Source organism: Carya illinoinensis, chromosome 6, assembly GCF_018687715.1.
Source record: "Carya illinoinensis cultivar Pawnee chromosome 6, C.illinoinensisPawnee_v1, whole genome shotgun sequence".
Classification (NCBI taxonomy): domain Eukaryota; kingdom Viridiplantae; phylum Streptophyta; class Magnoliopsida; order Fagales; family Juglandaceae; genus Carya; species Carya illinoinensis.
The window spans coordinates 33940748-33957969 of record NC_056757.1 but is presented as its reverse complement, the minus strand read 5'-3'; the positions used below and the strand labels follow the sequence as shown (position 1 = coordinate 33957969).

At 36.8% G+C, this 17222-nt stretch overlaps 1 protein-coding gene and 1 long non-coding RNA gene across 3 annotated transcripts; one reads left to right on the top strand and one right to left on the bottom strand.

The window, feature by feature from the left end:
- Window positions 1-3973: 3973 nt before the first annotated feature.
- Window positions 3974-15769, bottom strand: LOC122313523 (probable magnesium transporter NIPA4). Of its 2 annotated transcripts, none has more exons than XM_043128611.1 (9): window positions 15167-15769; window positions 14318-14374; window positions 12808-12898; window positions 12573-12733; window positions 12337-12464; window positions 12108-12245; window positions 11624-11716; window positions 11061-11166; window positions 3974-4372 (listed from the first exon to the last, which is right to left on the bottom strand). In XM_043128611.1, exons 1-9 carry the CDS (start codon window positions 15333-15335, stop codon window positions 4248-4250), a joined length of 1068 nt encoding a protein of 355 aa, XP_042984545.1. In that variant the 5' UTR covers window positions 15336-15769; the 3' UTR covers window positions 3974-4247. The 2 variants fall into 2 exon arrangements, with proteins under 2 accessions (XP_042984545.1, XP_042984544.1); XM_043128610.1 differs by lacking the exon at window positions 3974-4372 and adding an exon at window positions 9812-10263.
- Window positions 5287-6227, top strand: LOC122313524. The gene is made up of 2 exons (XR_006243424.1): window positions 5287-5468; window positions 5935-6227. It is a non-coding gene; the product is annotated as an uncharacterized LOC122313524 (long non-coding RNA).
- Window positions 15770-17222: the final 1453 nt, after the last annotated feature.

Here is a 17222-nt window from a genome sequence, read left to right as displayed (position 1 = left end):
TTAATATCAACACTAGAAGGATTAGAGGAAGTAAACACACCTTGAAAGTGCTCTACAAAAGCCTGTTGTATATGTAACTGCCTAGTTATATCAATAGAATTAACATTATTAACAGCCATAATTTTATTCCTCCTCCTCCTCTGAGAATCACAATTACTAAAAAATTTTGTATTACGATCCCCTAATCTGTACCAGTTGAGCTTAGCCCGCTGTCTCCACTTTAAGTCCTCCTGATCTAATAATATATTTAACTCCCTCTGCAAATCATGAATCTTAGGAGCATTTTCCATAGACTCTACATCCTGTAAATTCTTAATAGTCTCCTTTACTACAACAATTCTTCTTTACCCCCTGATCTTTTAGTATTGGACCAAGCCTTTAGCTCTCTGCCACATTTCAACAGACTTTCCTGAACAAATTGAAGACCAACCCTCTGATACCCTTCACCAGAACCCTCCCATACCTCTTCTATAACTCATCTACACTCAGCCTCTTTTAACCATGCAGCCTCAAATTTGAAACCCCTAACTTGCCTCCCAAGGTGCCTTTATTAATGAATGACACTAATAAATGCTTATGATCAGAACAATGAGCTACCAACCCCTGTACTCTTACCTTGAAACCCCCTTCCAACCACATTGAATTAATTAAAACTTTATCAAGCCACTCCTTAGTAAAACTATCACCTCTATGATTGTTAGACCATGTAAACAAAGATCCCACAAAGCCAACATCAATGAGTCCATTCAGATCTACCACCTCACTAAACCTTCTCATCTGTCCCTCGGGTTTCAAACAACCTCCAACCTTCTCAACCTGTGACAAAATTTCGTTAAAATCTCCCATTAAACACCAAGGTACATTTCCCAGATTTAATCATGAAATAAGATCCCATGACATCTCTCTTTTACCCGTAGCAAAACTAGTAATAAATCTATTACCCCAGGTAGGGGAGAGTATCGGACGGTCCGGACCGGCAAAACCGACCGGACCGGCAGTTTCGGTCCGGACCGAACCGAACCGGTAGAATGTCCGGTCGGTTTCGGTCCTATTTTCTCTGGACCGACAGGTTTCGGTTCGGTCCCGGTTCAGGGGGGTTTTGCCCCGGACCGGACCGAACCGAACCGAATGAATATTAATATATTTTATTATTTATATAATAATTATAATTATATATAATTATTTATAATTTTTATAATTGTATATAATTATTTATAATTGTATATAATCTATAATTATTTATAATTTTTATCTTACCTAATAGGCTAATATTTATCATACTAATTATTAATATATATAATTTTATACTAATACAATAATACTAATATAATAATATTTATACTAACTTACTAAGACTAAGACTAAATCACTAACCGTCTATATTAATAAATGACTACTAGTTATTAGTATTACATGATATTTACATCTAGTTATTAGTTATAATTTATAAACTTATAATAAATAAGTTAATAAATATTACTAATTTACTATATATTAATAGACTAATAGTATTACTATATTAGTATAATAGTCTATTAGTAATTTAGTATATAGTAAATTACTAATATATATAATAGTAATTATAGTATACTATTAGTTATATATTAAATTAATATATTTAAGTTATTATCTATTAGTACTAGTGTAACTACTAACTAGTGTTATTACATATTAATATTATTAGTTACTAGTTATTACATCTAGACTATCTAGTTATTAGACTATAGTAAATAAGTTAATAAATATTACTAATTTACTATATACTAAATTACTAATAGACTAATAGTATTAGTATAATAGTAAATTACTATTACTAAGTTAGTAAATTTCAAAAACAAAAAAAAACTCTCTAAGTTAGTAATAACTAATAATTAACTAAATTAACAATTAACTAGTGATTTTTTTAATGATTTAATTAAATAATACACATTAAATAGTTTACCTAATTTTATTTTTACTAACTTAAATATATTTTTACCAACTTATTAATTTTTTTTTTATTGTTTAGAATTAGATTTTAGAAGAAGTTATATGGGTTGGGTGAAACGGCGCCGTTTCACGCAACCCATATATTTTTTTTTGAAATTATGTGCTGAAACGGCGCCGTTTCAGCACATAATTTCCCTTTCCCCCCCCCTCCCCCCCGATTCCCTCCACTCCTCCTTCAGTCTTCACTCTTCACTTTCTCTCTCAACTCTCAGTCGACGCTCACTTGATTCTACAGATCCTAGCCCCGTGCCGTGCGCATCCCCTCCAAGCCGTAACCCATTGCCGACGCTGTGCCGTTGCCCACTTGCCCCTCCGTCGCATCTCAAACGAGGTGCCTCTCTCTCTCTCTCTCTCTCTCTCTCTCTCTCTCTATTATTTTTATATCTTACCTATTAGTTATTATTTTTGTTAATTTGCTTGATAGTTGTGGATATTAGGCTTGTTTGTGTGCTGGATAGTTGTGGATTTTAGAGCATTGGCGACTTGTGCCCATTTCTGGAAAACAGATGGGTTCGCTCGAGCCTCGCGTACTTGCCGCTCGAGCGAACCCAGGCAGAGTGGAGCGCTCGACTCTCGCTCGACTTTCAGCTCGAGCGAACTCAGGCAGAGTTGAGCGCTCGACTCTCGCTCGACATTCTGCTCGAGCGAAATCAGGCAGAGTTGAGCGCTCGACTCTCGCTCGACATTCCGCTCGAGCGAAATCAGGCAGAGTTGAGCGCTCGACTCTCGCTCGACATTCCGCTCGAGCGAACTCAGGCAGAGTTGAGCGCTCGACTCTCGCTCGACATTCCGCTCGAGCGAACTCAGGCAGAGTTGAGCGCTCGACTCTCGCTCGACATTCCGCTCGAGCGAACTGAAAAATCTTATTTTTTTTATAAAATTATTATTATAAAAATAAATTTATATTATCATTTTGATGAATCAAATGGCTAATCCAATGTGGGATTATGGATAGAAAGGTCTTATATTTATGGAAAACTTGTACTTTTCATCAATTTTTGAAGATGGCTTTGATGAAGCCAATGTGGATGCCTGGATGGATATTAGGGTTGTTTGTGTGTTGGATAGTGGTGGATATTAGGGTTGTTTCCAGGCTACGAACAGCCAATTGTTCTAGAAAAACTTATTACACTAATTGTTGGTTGTTTATTTTTCTAGATGGATTCGTCAACTTCAACCAATGAGGTGCAAGAGTCAATACAAAGCCCTGGTATGCCTCCGCCCCCACCCCCACCCCCACCCAATGTAAGTGATAAATCTAACATTGGTGGGTCACAAAGTGGTAGAGTTAGGTCAATGGTTTGGGATCACTTTACAAGAATATCAAAAGGGGATCCCACTAAACCTAGGGCTGCATGTAATTACTGTGGTGCTTCGTATGCGTGTGATACAAAGATCAATGGTACAAAGTCTATGAAGCATCACATTGAGAAGCAATGTAAGAAAGGTCCATTTAAGAATACGGATAAGTCCCAGACGACTCTAGGTTGGAAAATGGAGGGAGGTAGTGGTGGTGGGGGACTTGTGCCCATTTCATTTAGTGTTGAGGCTTGCCGACAAGCCTTGACAGAGATGATTATTGTTGATGAGTTGCCATTTAGGTTTGTTGAAGGGGAGGGTTTTAGAAAGTTTATGCTTGTGGTTTGCCCTAAGTGGGTAGGGATTCCATCCCGTTGGACGATTGCGAAGGATTGTTTTAATTTGTTTATCAGTGAAAAAATAAAATTAAAAAGTGCTCTTCGAGGGCAACGAATTTCCCTCACCACGGATACATGGACATCCGTGCAAAATCTTAATTATATGTGTCTGACAGCACATTTTATTGATGATGACTGGAAGCTACATAAGAGGATTCTTTCCTTTTCTTTGGTTGAAAATCACAAGGGTGATACACTTGGTAAGGGCATAGAGTTGTGTTTGCATGATTGGGGGCGACCGAAAATACTTGCTATCACTCTTGATAATGCAAGTTCCAATAATGGGGCCATTTCTTATTTGAAAAAAAAAACCAAGTATAGGAGGGATACGGTCTTGGAACATGAATTCTTGCATGTTCGATGTTGTGCACACATTCTAAATTTAATTGTGCGTGAGGGATTGAAAGAGTATGAGGAGTCTATTGCGAAGGTGAGGGGTGTTGTGAAGTATGTTAAATCCTCCCCTCAAAGGTGGGATACATTTAAGAAGTGTGTGGCATTGGAAGAGATTAAATGCAAAAGTCATGTTTGCCTAGATGTACCAACTAGGTGGAACTCCACCTATCTTATGTTGGAGAGGGCTGGGAAATTTAGAAAAGCTTTTGATCGGTTGGAGGAAGAAGATATGTGCTTTTTAAGTAGTATTGGAGATGATGATGATGACGATGATGAAGGTGATGTGGTAACTAGAAGAAAGTCAAAGAAGTTAGGGCCTCCCAATGCATCCGATTGGGATAAGGTACGGTTGTTTGAGAAGTTTCTTGCATTATTTCATGATGCAACTTTACGCTTCTCGGGGGGTGAGTATGTAACTTGCAATACATTTTTTTCGGAGTTGGTGAATATTAAAAATGCCATTAACATAGAGTGTGAAGAAGGAAGTCCCGTGGTGGGATTAATGGCCTCAAATATGAAGAGAAAGTTTGAAAAGTATTGGGAGAATATGGATAATCAGAATATGCTGTTGTACGTTGGGATTGTTCTTGATCCTCGTTACAAGATGCGATATCTTGACTTTGGGTTGAGAAAAATGTATGCATATGATCAATCAAAAATCATTGATATGAGTTGGAAGGTGAAAAATGCATTTATCCGCATGTATGAGGCATACATCCAAAATGAAGAAGGGAGTTCTCCTCAACGCACAAGTTCCCCACGTGAAGATGCGAGTCCTTCCACAACTCAGTCTACGAATAGACATGCTGCATTGATGGCCCAATTTAAGCAAGAGTTACAGTCAGAAGACTCTTTGGAAAGCAGGTCAGAGGTTGATAGATATCTAGCTGAAAAATGTGAGGATGAAGGTGATAATTTTGACCTACTAAATTGGTGGAAGGTGAATTCAGTTAGATATCGCATACTTTCAAAGGTTGCACGTGATGTACTTGCAATACCGGTATCTACTGTGGCCTCTGAATCTACATTCAGCACTGCAGGTCGTGTACTTGACCCTTTCCGAAGTAGTTTAAATCCGATGATGGTTGAGGCTCTCATATGTGCACAAAATTGGCTCCGTTCTTCCTCTACTCCAATAAGCCTTAGGACTTTAATGGATGAAGTGGAGGAATTTGAGAAGCAGATAGATATGGGTATGTAATCAATTAACTTTGATTTATTTTGTGGTATATTTTGTTTTATCTTCTATATTATTTTAACTTTATTTCATTTGTTTTGTATTAAATTTTTATGGATTGAAGGAGAACTTGTTGGGGAATTGGCTTATTCTGCAGAAGGATCAAATGAAATGGCTACCGAGTCTTAACCCAATGTTGATGTAATCATGTAAGACATGAATTCTGTTTAAAATCTATATTTATTTTTCCCAATTTTATTTCTTTCTAGATGTGATTTGTTTGTAAAATCTGCTTCTCTATTATATTTGGACTTTAATACTTGAAAAATTCACAAGTTAAACTCAATAAACATCTTGTTTTATAGTGATTCTGTACATATCAAGGCCTTGTGTCATTAATCCTCTCCTAAAACCATCTTATCTAGGCCTTGTGTCATTAATTGCTGCACTTTGAAGAAGTGCATGGTAAAAAGACTCAGTTACAGCTTGTGTAAAAGGCTAACTAAAGGTTGATTTATTTTATGTTCACCAATATCATCTTGTTTTGTACCAACTCAAATGCTGCACCAACTGAGTTGATTTATTTTATAACAGACTAACCTAATGTTTAAAGGTTGATTTTTATTATGTTCACCAATAGGTTAACGCCTTGGTTTTTTACTTTTTTATCTGCAGATCTGTGAATCGTGATCTCAACCTTGATGGAGAAATTGATCGTGAGGAATTTGCTAATAGTCAGGGACTGATTAAACAATTACCTAATTGTATAATTTGTATTTTGTTTTGATGTAATTATGTTAACTTTTAGATGCTACTGTTGGTCTTTTTTTTATTTTTTACGTAATTTATGCTAGTGTTAGTCTGTTATAGTGCACTGTGCATCAGTGCTTTTGATGTAAATTATTAAATATAACTTCTAATCTTTGATAGTTCTTTTTTTTAAGACTTTTTAATTTTTAGTTTTTAAATATGCTTGCAGGTTTGAATTTTTTAAATATGCTTGCAGATTGCTTGGGAATGGATTTTTATTTTTCTGGCCTTTTAGAATGCAGATTGTAATAATTTGATGTACCATGTATCATGTATGTAAAGTAAGATACATGAAAATCGATTTTTGCTATATTTTTCTCTTGTTAGAAGAGCTTTCTTTCCTTTTTTAGATATATGATAAATATTAAATAGTATATACTATAATTGATTGATCTTTAAATTGTTTAGAACGTATATAGAAATTTTTCTTCATTTGGTAGTAAAATATTTTATTCAAATTTATTGTATATAGATAATTTTTTTTAATGGTTATTTTTATTTTTCTTTCTAAGTATTTTTTTGGTATTTTGGGCTTCAAATTAGATAAATTATTAGTGGATTTTAACTGTTGGGCCGAAATTGATGTAAGAAAAAAATTGGGCCATTGGCCCATTTGGAGTCCGGTCGGACCGATTGGACCGACCGGACCGGACCGTCCCGAATGGGACCGGACCGCCCGGTTCCATTGAGATTCGGTCCGGTCCAGGGTAGGGAATCCCTGGACCGAATAGGTCCGGTCCGGTCCATCAAACCCCCCGGAACCGGACCGGACCGGACCGATCTCCCCCCTAACCCCAGGTACCCACCCCTCTAATCCATCCACTAATATGTCTAAGTGAATAATTATGAATTTCAAAATTCACCCCCTTTCTCCATAACATTTCTAACCTCTCATTCCTCCCTACAGGATCCACACAAAAACAGCCATTAAAACCCAATTTACAACAAACATGATCCATCTTCACATCCGAAAGAAGTGTCTCACACAGAAACACTATCTTGGGATCTTTCTCCTTTATCATCAGATAAAGGGCATGAACTGACCGAGGATTCTCAAGCCCTTGGCAGTTCCAAGGTAAGGAATTCATAATTCTCGGCGGGGTTGACTCGCAGCCTTCGCCAAAAGGACTACAACATCCCCAGACATAGAACTTTCGAACCTTGCCTTCTTAAAAACATCTCCAGGATCATCATCATCAGTCAACAACAGATCACCACTATGATTCAAACCAACCCTCCAAATAGGAGACTCACCTGAACCACCTGTGGCCCTCACCCGTCGCTTCCAACGACCCTCACCCTACATCCTTGGATCATGCTTGGCAGAGGAACTGACCGTAATGGCACCTTCCCCTTTAGTTCAAGTACCAAACCCCTAACTACCTCATTTCCCTTCTTTGCCTTCCCTTTAGGTGATATTAAACGGGCCTCTTTTGACCAAAAGCCCACACACACGCCTTCAGGTTGCTCCAAATTGCGGTTAGGACAAGCCTTAACTCCCGTCTGGGCCACAACACCTTCCTTAGAAGACCATATATCCATATCTAAGCCCAATGACTTAGAAAAATTATCAGCAATTTTTCCCTCCCTTCCCTCATCCAAACACGAGATTATCAGAACTTCAACCAGCTTAACAGTCCTGGAATCTCACTCCCCATCATCTCTTCTACCCTTAAACGTCTCAGATTCTGAAGAATTCGTAGGCAGGTGGATCCCTCTATCCAACCTGACACTACCCTCTCCCCGACTTCCACTCGACAAGGACTCCCCACCTTTCCGCTCATTGCCAGGCACCACCCCCTGCTGCCCACTAAAATTGGTTGCTCGCAACCAAGAGCCAAACTGTGAACTCGACGGTTGCACACCATGGCCAAAACCTGACTGACACCCTTCTACACCATGCACCATACAACCATAAGAAAAGCAAATTTTGGGAAGCTTCTTATATCGAAATGGAATCCACAAACTTTCCCCTTGCCACTTGATTGTTTTGCCCCTAGCCACTGGTTTATGAATATCAATGTCTACCAAAACCCTTAGGAACCGCCCCCCATCCAAGCTATCATGAGAAGTATCCACTTGAATCACAGATCCAACAGTCTCCCCAATTTGCTCCCTCAACCTCTTATTCATACAAGCCATAGGGAGGTTATGAAATTAAAGCCAAAACCTCTCCGAGTTGAAGCCATGTTTTCTAGCAGCACATTAACATCAACTGGTTTGATAACAAATAAATTGTTATCAAATAACCATGGATGAGAAGAATAAACGCGATCACGATCCTTCACAGTAGAAAAAGAGATTGTAAAAGTATTATCTCTAATCCCTTTGAAAATAGGCATATCCCCCACTCGCCAGATCTTTATTATTATTGAACGTAACACCTCCAGACTGACCTTCTGAGCAGCGAAGATTTTCCACATCAAACTTTTCATTCCACAGCACCGCAACTCCTCGTCATTAACTACCTCGATCTCAATCTCTCTCTGTTCCTCTTCCTTCAAGTGCATATTTTGACAAGCCTCGCTCAACTCATCCATGCTCCAAAAAGGCTCAAAACCCACCTATAATGGAAACCCTTCTTTACCCAAAGCGAAGAAGAAGGAACTTCACCCCTCACAGGAACTCCAGTGAGACAAAAGAATCCTCTTAGTAACTTGTTAATCTTTTTATTTTTCTCATCTTCTCCTATCTTTTCTATGCAACCACTTTTAGATGTTGAGATGAGATAATGATGAGAAATCTGTAAATAGTAATGAAATATTTTGTGAATAATAGTGAAATAGTTTAAATTAAGATATTTTATGTAATTTTAAAAAAGAAAAGAGAAAAATTAGAATAAAAAAATTATAAATTAAAATATTGTTAAAATATAATTTTTATATTAAAATTTGAAAAAATTAAATTATTTTTTGTGTCTCACTATTTTATTTAAAAGTTTAGAAAAGATAATGTAATAATTAGATGAAAAAATTAAAAAATTAAAATTGAAAAGTGTAAATTGAAAAGTGTTTTTATTTGAGTAATGTTTGGATGATGAAGTGAAATCCAACTATCTCAACATCCAAATGAGACCTAAAGGTTTTTCCTTACAAGTTATTAACACTGATAGAGAAGTTTGAAAGTTACACTTTACAACTCAATTATTTCTAGATTCTTTTGTTTCCAATGAGGTATTTCAAGGATTGTGAAAAATTGATATCGAAATTCAAGTATTTTGTTTTCAATCCCATACTTAATCGATGTAAGATCGTAACAACCACCACGCTCCATAGCCGACGTCAACGGTTGTCCCAGCGCTCACACGGGTTGGTTGTGTGCTAAGTGTTTCCAAGCCCTGGACTAACATTGCCATACCGACATCACCCCTGTGTTGCACAATTGCAACCGTAGCAACATAGCTTTAGAACTGTGAAGTGGCTCTTAGAACTGTGAAGTGGCTCTTAGAACTGTGAAGTGGCTCTAATACCATTTGTTATGAACCCACTAGATAGAACTCACCCTTGAAAACTGTCTTACAAGGAAAGGGTGTCTAAAGGCTTATAAACCACCAATCAATCCCATACTTATTTGATGTGGAATCGTAACATTAACACCCGCTTACCACCCTCTCTATTTCTAACTTTCAAAATTGTTTCCTTGTTGATATATACCTAAGGTGGAATTCTTGTATGCACAATAATAAAAGAAAGTCAATGATTGCAATTTTAGGGATTCTAATAATAGTAATAACAATCGTCAATTGTAAGCAATAGGCATTATCATGATTGGGTCGGGTGGAAAAATTTAACTAGGATACACTATACAAACAAATGTGCACAAAATTATGTTGGACAGTGCCTTTTGTATGGAGTGGAGTGAATACAGTGCAACAGCTTCGGCAAAGTCACTATGAAGCCAAAGAGAAAAATAGAAAGAAAAAACAATTAAAACCTCACCTTTCTCTCTCTTTCTCTCCAATAATATAATCGGATAGATGCATAACTGCATAAAATACACCTTGCATCGATACATCCTTCCCCAGAAAAAAGCGTGCTTTCTTTTTCTTTGTTGTTTCCGACTTGCAGAAATGCAGACTTTATGGTTATCTGAAGGATTCCTGCCGCCTTAGAGGGATGTCTTCAATATCATTTTGGCCACCCTCTTCTGAGTGCTTAGAATTAGAATGTCGCCTGGACAAAGACGTTGACAAACCTGTACATGATTTGACAACGTGATAAGTGCTTCAGAATGCCAAAAATGAGTTCAACAATTAAAAAAATCATGAACCAAGCCTACAATTTCCTCGTGTGCAGGGGAGACATTGGATCCCTTGTCAATTAACCATCACCAAGGCAACAATAAGCTTTGAAGATCGAGAGCAGTTAAAGGATGAGATTAGAAGTTTATCTTTCATTAATTTACTTCATTCGTTGATTGTAATTAACTTTAATGGCATGTCTTTTCATGACTTCCTTATATTGCTAAACTACCTTGTATAGGCATCGCTCTTGATCTGTCTCGTATATTCAGGCCTTTGTATATTTGATACTCAATAAAATTTTGTTTATCAATCAAAAAAATTAACTATTGCCATTTGATTAAAGAGAAATGATATTGGCAGTTCTAGAATGTGCAAGTCTCGCGCACTCCCTTTAAAAAAGTGAGTCAATCTAAAATCCACAAGAAAAATTTATTTATTTTTTATAGTGAACCTCACTTTTTTTCAAAAGAAGTGCATGAGATATACACACCCTAAAACTGTATCTAGCATTTAGAAATTCTACATGGAAGCCTTACACCACACACCTCCACCCAATCAACATGTAATTTGTCATTTTTCCCTTTTATGAATCTATCTTGATGCTTAAATATGTGTTTAAATTGAAGAGCAAAAATGACAAATCACATGTTGGTTAAAAAGAGGTGTGGTGTAAAACTTCCTTGTAGCATTTCTCATCTAGCATTACTCTTGATTAAATGGGTTCGCAAGAATGACACGGACAACATACCATCCGCCATATCTTTTGTTTTGTGAAGAAGAAATGTTCCCGAAAGGATGGTCACAAAGCCACACATTTCTGTGACTACCTGGGTTGGGCTCTGCCTATCCCAGTCCTGAAAGTAAATTCAAATTCCACAATGTCATCAATTCGAGATTATAACATGAAAATCCCAAATGATTTCTAGGAAATAACAACGTCTATAACAGGCCTATTAGAAAAAGGACATGAAACAAAGCCCAGTGGCATATTATGCAGAAAAATCGATATGAGCTTTCTTTGTCGGACCTTACTTCTAAGGACCTGGTTTTAATTAATTCTAAAAGTTATTAGCAAGAAAGAAGTTTTCGTAAACTACATCATTCTCAATTCTCAATATCCTACTTCACATGCTCACCAAAACTTCTTTTTTTTTTTTTTAATGAACACAAACAAAGTTGATTTGATCACCAAATTTATGATGTTCGATAATTTTAAGATTTTGAACAAGGATCAATAGCAACAGATGCCATGTAATGCAGAGGACGAGGAAAGAAAGTGATTCGATAATACTTTTCGGAAGAAGAATATACCTTAAACATGATCACACTAGCCAAAATAGTCAGTGATGTGAACATAACATAGTATATGGGAGATACGACAGCTGTGTTAAAAGTATCGAGTGCCTGTATTGGAGAAACATAGGGAAAAAAACAATCAAAGGAACCATTACAAACAGTAAATATCAAACAACAGAGGCCCAAAAGGTTAAGCAGAATACTTGACATTCTGAAGTACTTATGACTGAAGAAATAAAGTCGCATGCATGCTTGAAAATGAAATAGAATTTCAGGTAACATTTTCACTTCATTTCCTTACTTCCACAGCAGACAACTTTGAGAGGGCTCATTTGATTATACATTCCATACATCAGTCATAATGGAAGAAAAAGTTTAAATACGCCATTTTCATGTAAATTTGATACTAAAATAATTGAAAATAGGGAAAACAAAACTACTAAAATAAAATAAATTAAAAAGAAGACAAAGGCACAGACAGAAAATACATAGATGTTACCTTGTTTAAATAATTCATTTGCGTAAGAATACAAGTAATTACAACTAAAGTGAATGCCCAAGTTTGGGGATAGATTAATTGATTCATTCCCGAAAATGTCAACTTCAGAGCAATTCCAAGTGCTTTGACGCTCATGACCTGTCAAAGAGCACCCTTACAAAAACGCTCAGAAGATAGAAGTTATGAACCAAAGGCATCAGCAAATTTTCAATTAAATACTGATACATACCGACAAAGAACCTACAAGGGAACAAACTCCAATGTAAACCATTATGTGTGTCTGGCCGTACTGTGGGATAAAGTAGAAAATAAGAATAAATGCAGCCGTTATGACCAAAGCCGCATACAGGAGAAAAGCTGCAAAAGAAACAAAAGTATAAAAATATATAAGCAATATCTGAACATGAAAAGCCAATAATGATTTAATCAATTAACACAAGCAATTCTGGGTAACATTACAATTACCTGGCTCCATGGCAAGATCCCAAACTTCTGACACAGATTCAATCTCACGCTCTTGAGGAGCATGCAGAACAATTGTGACAGATCCCACAACACACAGAACACAACCAAGAATTCCAAAAATATGTAGCTTCTCACGTAAAATAACATGTGCAAGTGCAGCACTGCAGACAGTGTAATAGTTAGCACATAGCACGGGGGAATTACAGTTATTTATAAAGAAGATTTTATATCATGCCTGATGATAATGCTGAGAGCCCCAAGAGGAGTGACCAGTATAGCTGGTGCAAATGCATAAGCCGCAAAATTAGCAATTTCCCCAACGATCACTGTTGAATGGAAATCACCCATGAGTATTCTCATTCTTGACTAAAAACCAAAACAACTTTCACGAAAGAGAAGTGCTACAGATACAAATGGATTACACAAAAGTAAATCCATAAACTGACATGGTTTCATGTGATATGTTAGAACTACTTTATGATAAAAATAACTTCACAATCTGACATACCACATCAAGTCACGTCATTTTGTAGATTTACTTTTATGTAATTCATTAGTTGCTAAAGTATTTCTCTTTACGAAAACCAAAAATACAACTCTCACAACAATTTTATCCAGACAACTTTTCAAATCTGCCCGGCCACTTTCACAAACTCCAATACAAAACATCTAAAGAAATCTTTAAAACAATTTCTCATTTTTCCTATCCACATTCACAAAACCCAATAAAAAAATAGTAAAATACCTCAAAAATTGGTCCAGCAATTCTCAACATTTCTTATAACCAAAGATACCCGTAAGCAACTTTAATGACAAATAATCTAAGATATAAAAAGATTTCTTTTGTGGCTGGGTTTTAAGAATGAACATGCAGGTGTCATATGAAGAAAGCAGTGATCAGAACTTTATCATAAAAGTTTAATCAACCCTTTTGAATCTGAGGCATCCTTTGATTGAGCTTTTGAAGAGTTTAGTTGTTATCATGGGTAGAAGAAAAGGCTACAGAGGCCACCCATTAATCATATTGCTAGAAAATAAATGATAACCACATAATGGTTTTACTTCAACTTTAAATAACATCCCTCAATGTTGTTTTGAAGATTATGTAAGCCAGAAAAGACCATGCAAGCAAGCCATTGAATTTCAGAATTGTTTAGAAAACTTGTAACTTTAGTGTAACCAAGAGTGATGGAATAGAGAGAGACACTTTTGATGCTTATCTTTTGTTTGTATTCTAATAGGATCAAGCAATTTGCAATATATATCGGGGGGAAAAGAAAAATGAGGAAGGAGACATCCATATATGGTCCTTATGTCACTGATTATGAATGAAAATTTTGAGTTCATTTTCGTTGTTTGTAAGGAGTTTCTTTAGCAGTGGTTGAAATATGCTAAGCACGAGGAAGTCGCTTCTTTTCTCCGCATAATTTCATTCTCACAACTGCTGTCTCCATTGCTCTTGCAGCTACAAGGAATTATTGAATTTGGATGTGCCATGCATGTTGTAGACGTTTGTATCATTTTGAGTCAGTACTTATAAAATAAAGCCTTCCGGTACCCAATATTTTATTTCCAAGGATACTGATAGTAGAGCAAACTGATAAAACACATGACGCATCACTTTTTATAATAGGTAACAATCTGATTCTAATAGTGCGGACCACAAACAGAAGTGAATTAAAGGGAAAGTAGAGTAGTAAATCCAGTCATTGATCAATGACCAAAGCGAGCCATAGAATACTCACTTGTTATCATGCCCACCCACCAAAGTGGCTCATATAAGTAAGAATAGCCTCCGACACCTGTGGAAGACATCAAGGATTACGCATGTCATTAACATAAAACTATATTCAAATTATCCAATAATAAAGCTCACTCAAAATAAGTAACATAACTCCCACTAGCACCAGTGGATATTAAAGACGGATGATGAGAGTGCATGGAAGCTGCACCAGAAATGTCACAGAAATTTATTCAAAGACAACATGCAAGTTGTATACATGTCCATATACACATGAGAAAAGAAGGGTATCATCTTTCTCAAAATAAGTAGACTCCCTGATCCTCAATACTGCTCTACTCCGCATTTGCATGCCCATCAGCGCAGCGATCAAATATCAATAAAGCGACACCGAATTTGGTTACTACACATCTGTTTAAACTTTAAACACCAATTGCCGCTCGATCTACCGAACATACAACTGGACGTCACCCCCACCCCTCCCACCCCCCACAAAAAAAAAAAAAAAAAAAAAGAACAAAGAGGGAATGACCCATGGATTCTTCACTTATACTTTAACCAAATTCATAGGTCAAGTAATTTCCTATACATCGACGATTCTATTCTACGGAACAAACAGCAGGCAGAGGCAATTGAACTTCTTTCCATATTGCGGGGATTATTTTTCAAAACGAGCAATAGGACCGACATGTTATCTCATTCACTGATCAACCAATCCCGTCTTCGCATTCATTCAAAGTAAAAGCAACGGAGTCCAAAATTATAGAGCGCAAACCCCCCCACCAAAAATAAAAATAAAAAAAAATTATTAAGCAAAATGGCCTCGAAAGTTATTTGAAAAAGAATTCAATACCTGCCCTGATTCCAGAAGCGGCGGCCTTTTTCAAGCCCTTCTTCTTGACAATGAAGCTGGCGCCAATGAAGAAGCTGGAGGAGAGAGCGAGAACGAGGCCCTTGATGTTGTCAGAGGACATGCCCTCGCGCCAACTCGTTGGCGGAGTCTGAGTGGCCGCCGAAGCCATGGATAGAGAGCAGAACAAAAACCCTAGCCTCCACCGGCGACTCTATCGGTAGAACCCTACCCCAGGGAGGACCATGAAATGAAATTTGCTGCTTATGTGACTCACTGATCTGATCACCCGGATACGGGAGTTAGAACAGTGAGTTAGATCTCGAGATGTAGTTATATTGATTAATAATTAACAGAAGGATTTTGTCGCCGCTTTGCTTGGAGCAGTCGCTGGCCACAGCTGTGAGTTAGGTTTCTTGGATCGAAGAGAGAGACAGAGAGAGAGAGAGAGAGAGAGAGAGAGAGAGAGAGATTTTGGGGATGATTCGGTGTTACCAAACATAAAGGACTCCACTCCGACTTCAGGTCGATGACTGCTGCCCCCGTATCCCCATCGTCTTCTTTCTTTCCTTTTTAAATCCTCTTTCTTTCCGTTTTATTTCTGTATTTTTCTTCGCAAAAGAATATATACATATATATTTATATATAAGCCTTCTATTAGATTTATGAAATGGATAAAATAAATAAATAAATAAATAAATTTTGATTTAAAATAAATATTTTATTTTAAGGTAAAAAACATGTCATATCAATTAACATAAAAAAAAATATATTTACAGGATTTATGCTTCCATTTTTATTGGTTTTATTTATTAAAATAAAATTTATAAAGGTATGGACATCTCAACTTAATGAATGGTAAGATATTATTATCATTAAACCATTGTCACGTACTCAGATCTCATCCAAAATCTAAAGCCATGGAGAGATAAATATATTGATAAATTGGTTCAATAGTACTAAACAACTTAATTAAGATGTTAGAACAAGCTGTGGACAACAAAGGTGTTGGAGGTTGCGAGTACTTATGTTTAGGTTGTTTGTTCTCTATTTTCCTCCTGTTTCTGTTGTTCACATACTTTGTTGTTAAACACGAAGTGTAAGATCAAGTGCAGAAGAATTGGCTGAGTGAGTACTGAGCTCAGCCTTCATTAAATTGTCTGGACTGCAAGTTTATATGCTTTTGGATTGAGATCACTTTTCTTTCCCAATAGTTTCCTATTTTCAGTTCTCTTTATTTTGGATTCATCAACCGGAGATCATGATTTGGATTTGTGGTGATGAATTGTTTTAATGGGTTACATAACCTAGTAAAATAAAACCTTAATTCTTCTCTACATATGGTTGAAGGAGCTCATTATTAGGGTATTAAAGACGAGTTGCAATAACTAGATTGGGGACCAAAAGGGAGAAGGTGCCCTTGGGCCAAGTTTTGAGGCCATGGGAACATGGGATTGGTACAATGTCATTAGGCATCTTCCAAAATCCCACACAAATTTTTAGTAGAATGAAAGATCAAAATGGATGAAAATCAAATGTAAAATCGATAATATAGTGACACTCCCGTGATAATATTTTTCTCACAAGTTGGTGATGGATAAAGGGAAATGAGTGCCTTCAATATGCACCAATTACTCCTATTTATAGGCCATGAAACACTAATTGGCAACGGTCACAACAATTGAAAATACAATGGTTGGTAAATGACATAACCCTAAACAAGTGAGACAATCTTTGACTATTTGACACTTCCTTAACCATCACCCCTCGTAAGAACCATCACCATGGAGAGGGTGTCATTCCAAGAGGTACACCGTTTGGTGATCACATCCCTTATAATTACAAAATTCATTCAATCAAAATTGGAATCGGCCACTTGTCCAAAACTCATCTGGAAACTAATAGGAAACTTCAATCTAGACGAGGATGCAATGTGCAATCCATGTGGGAAATCCACCTCAATTGGCAAGAAATCCCCACAAAATAAAGTTTCGGAGAGCTAATGTCCGCACCACATGCTCAGATGGAGAAGGAGGGCCTGGAGAAGACCTTTCAGTTT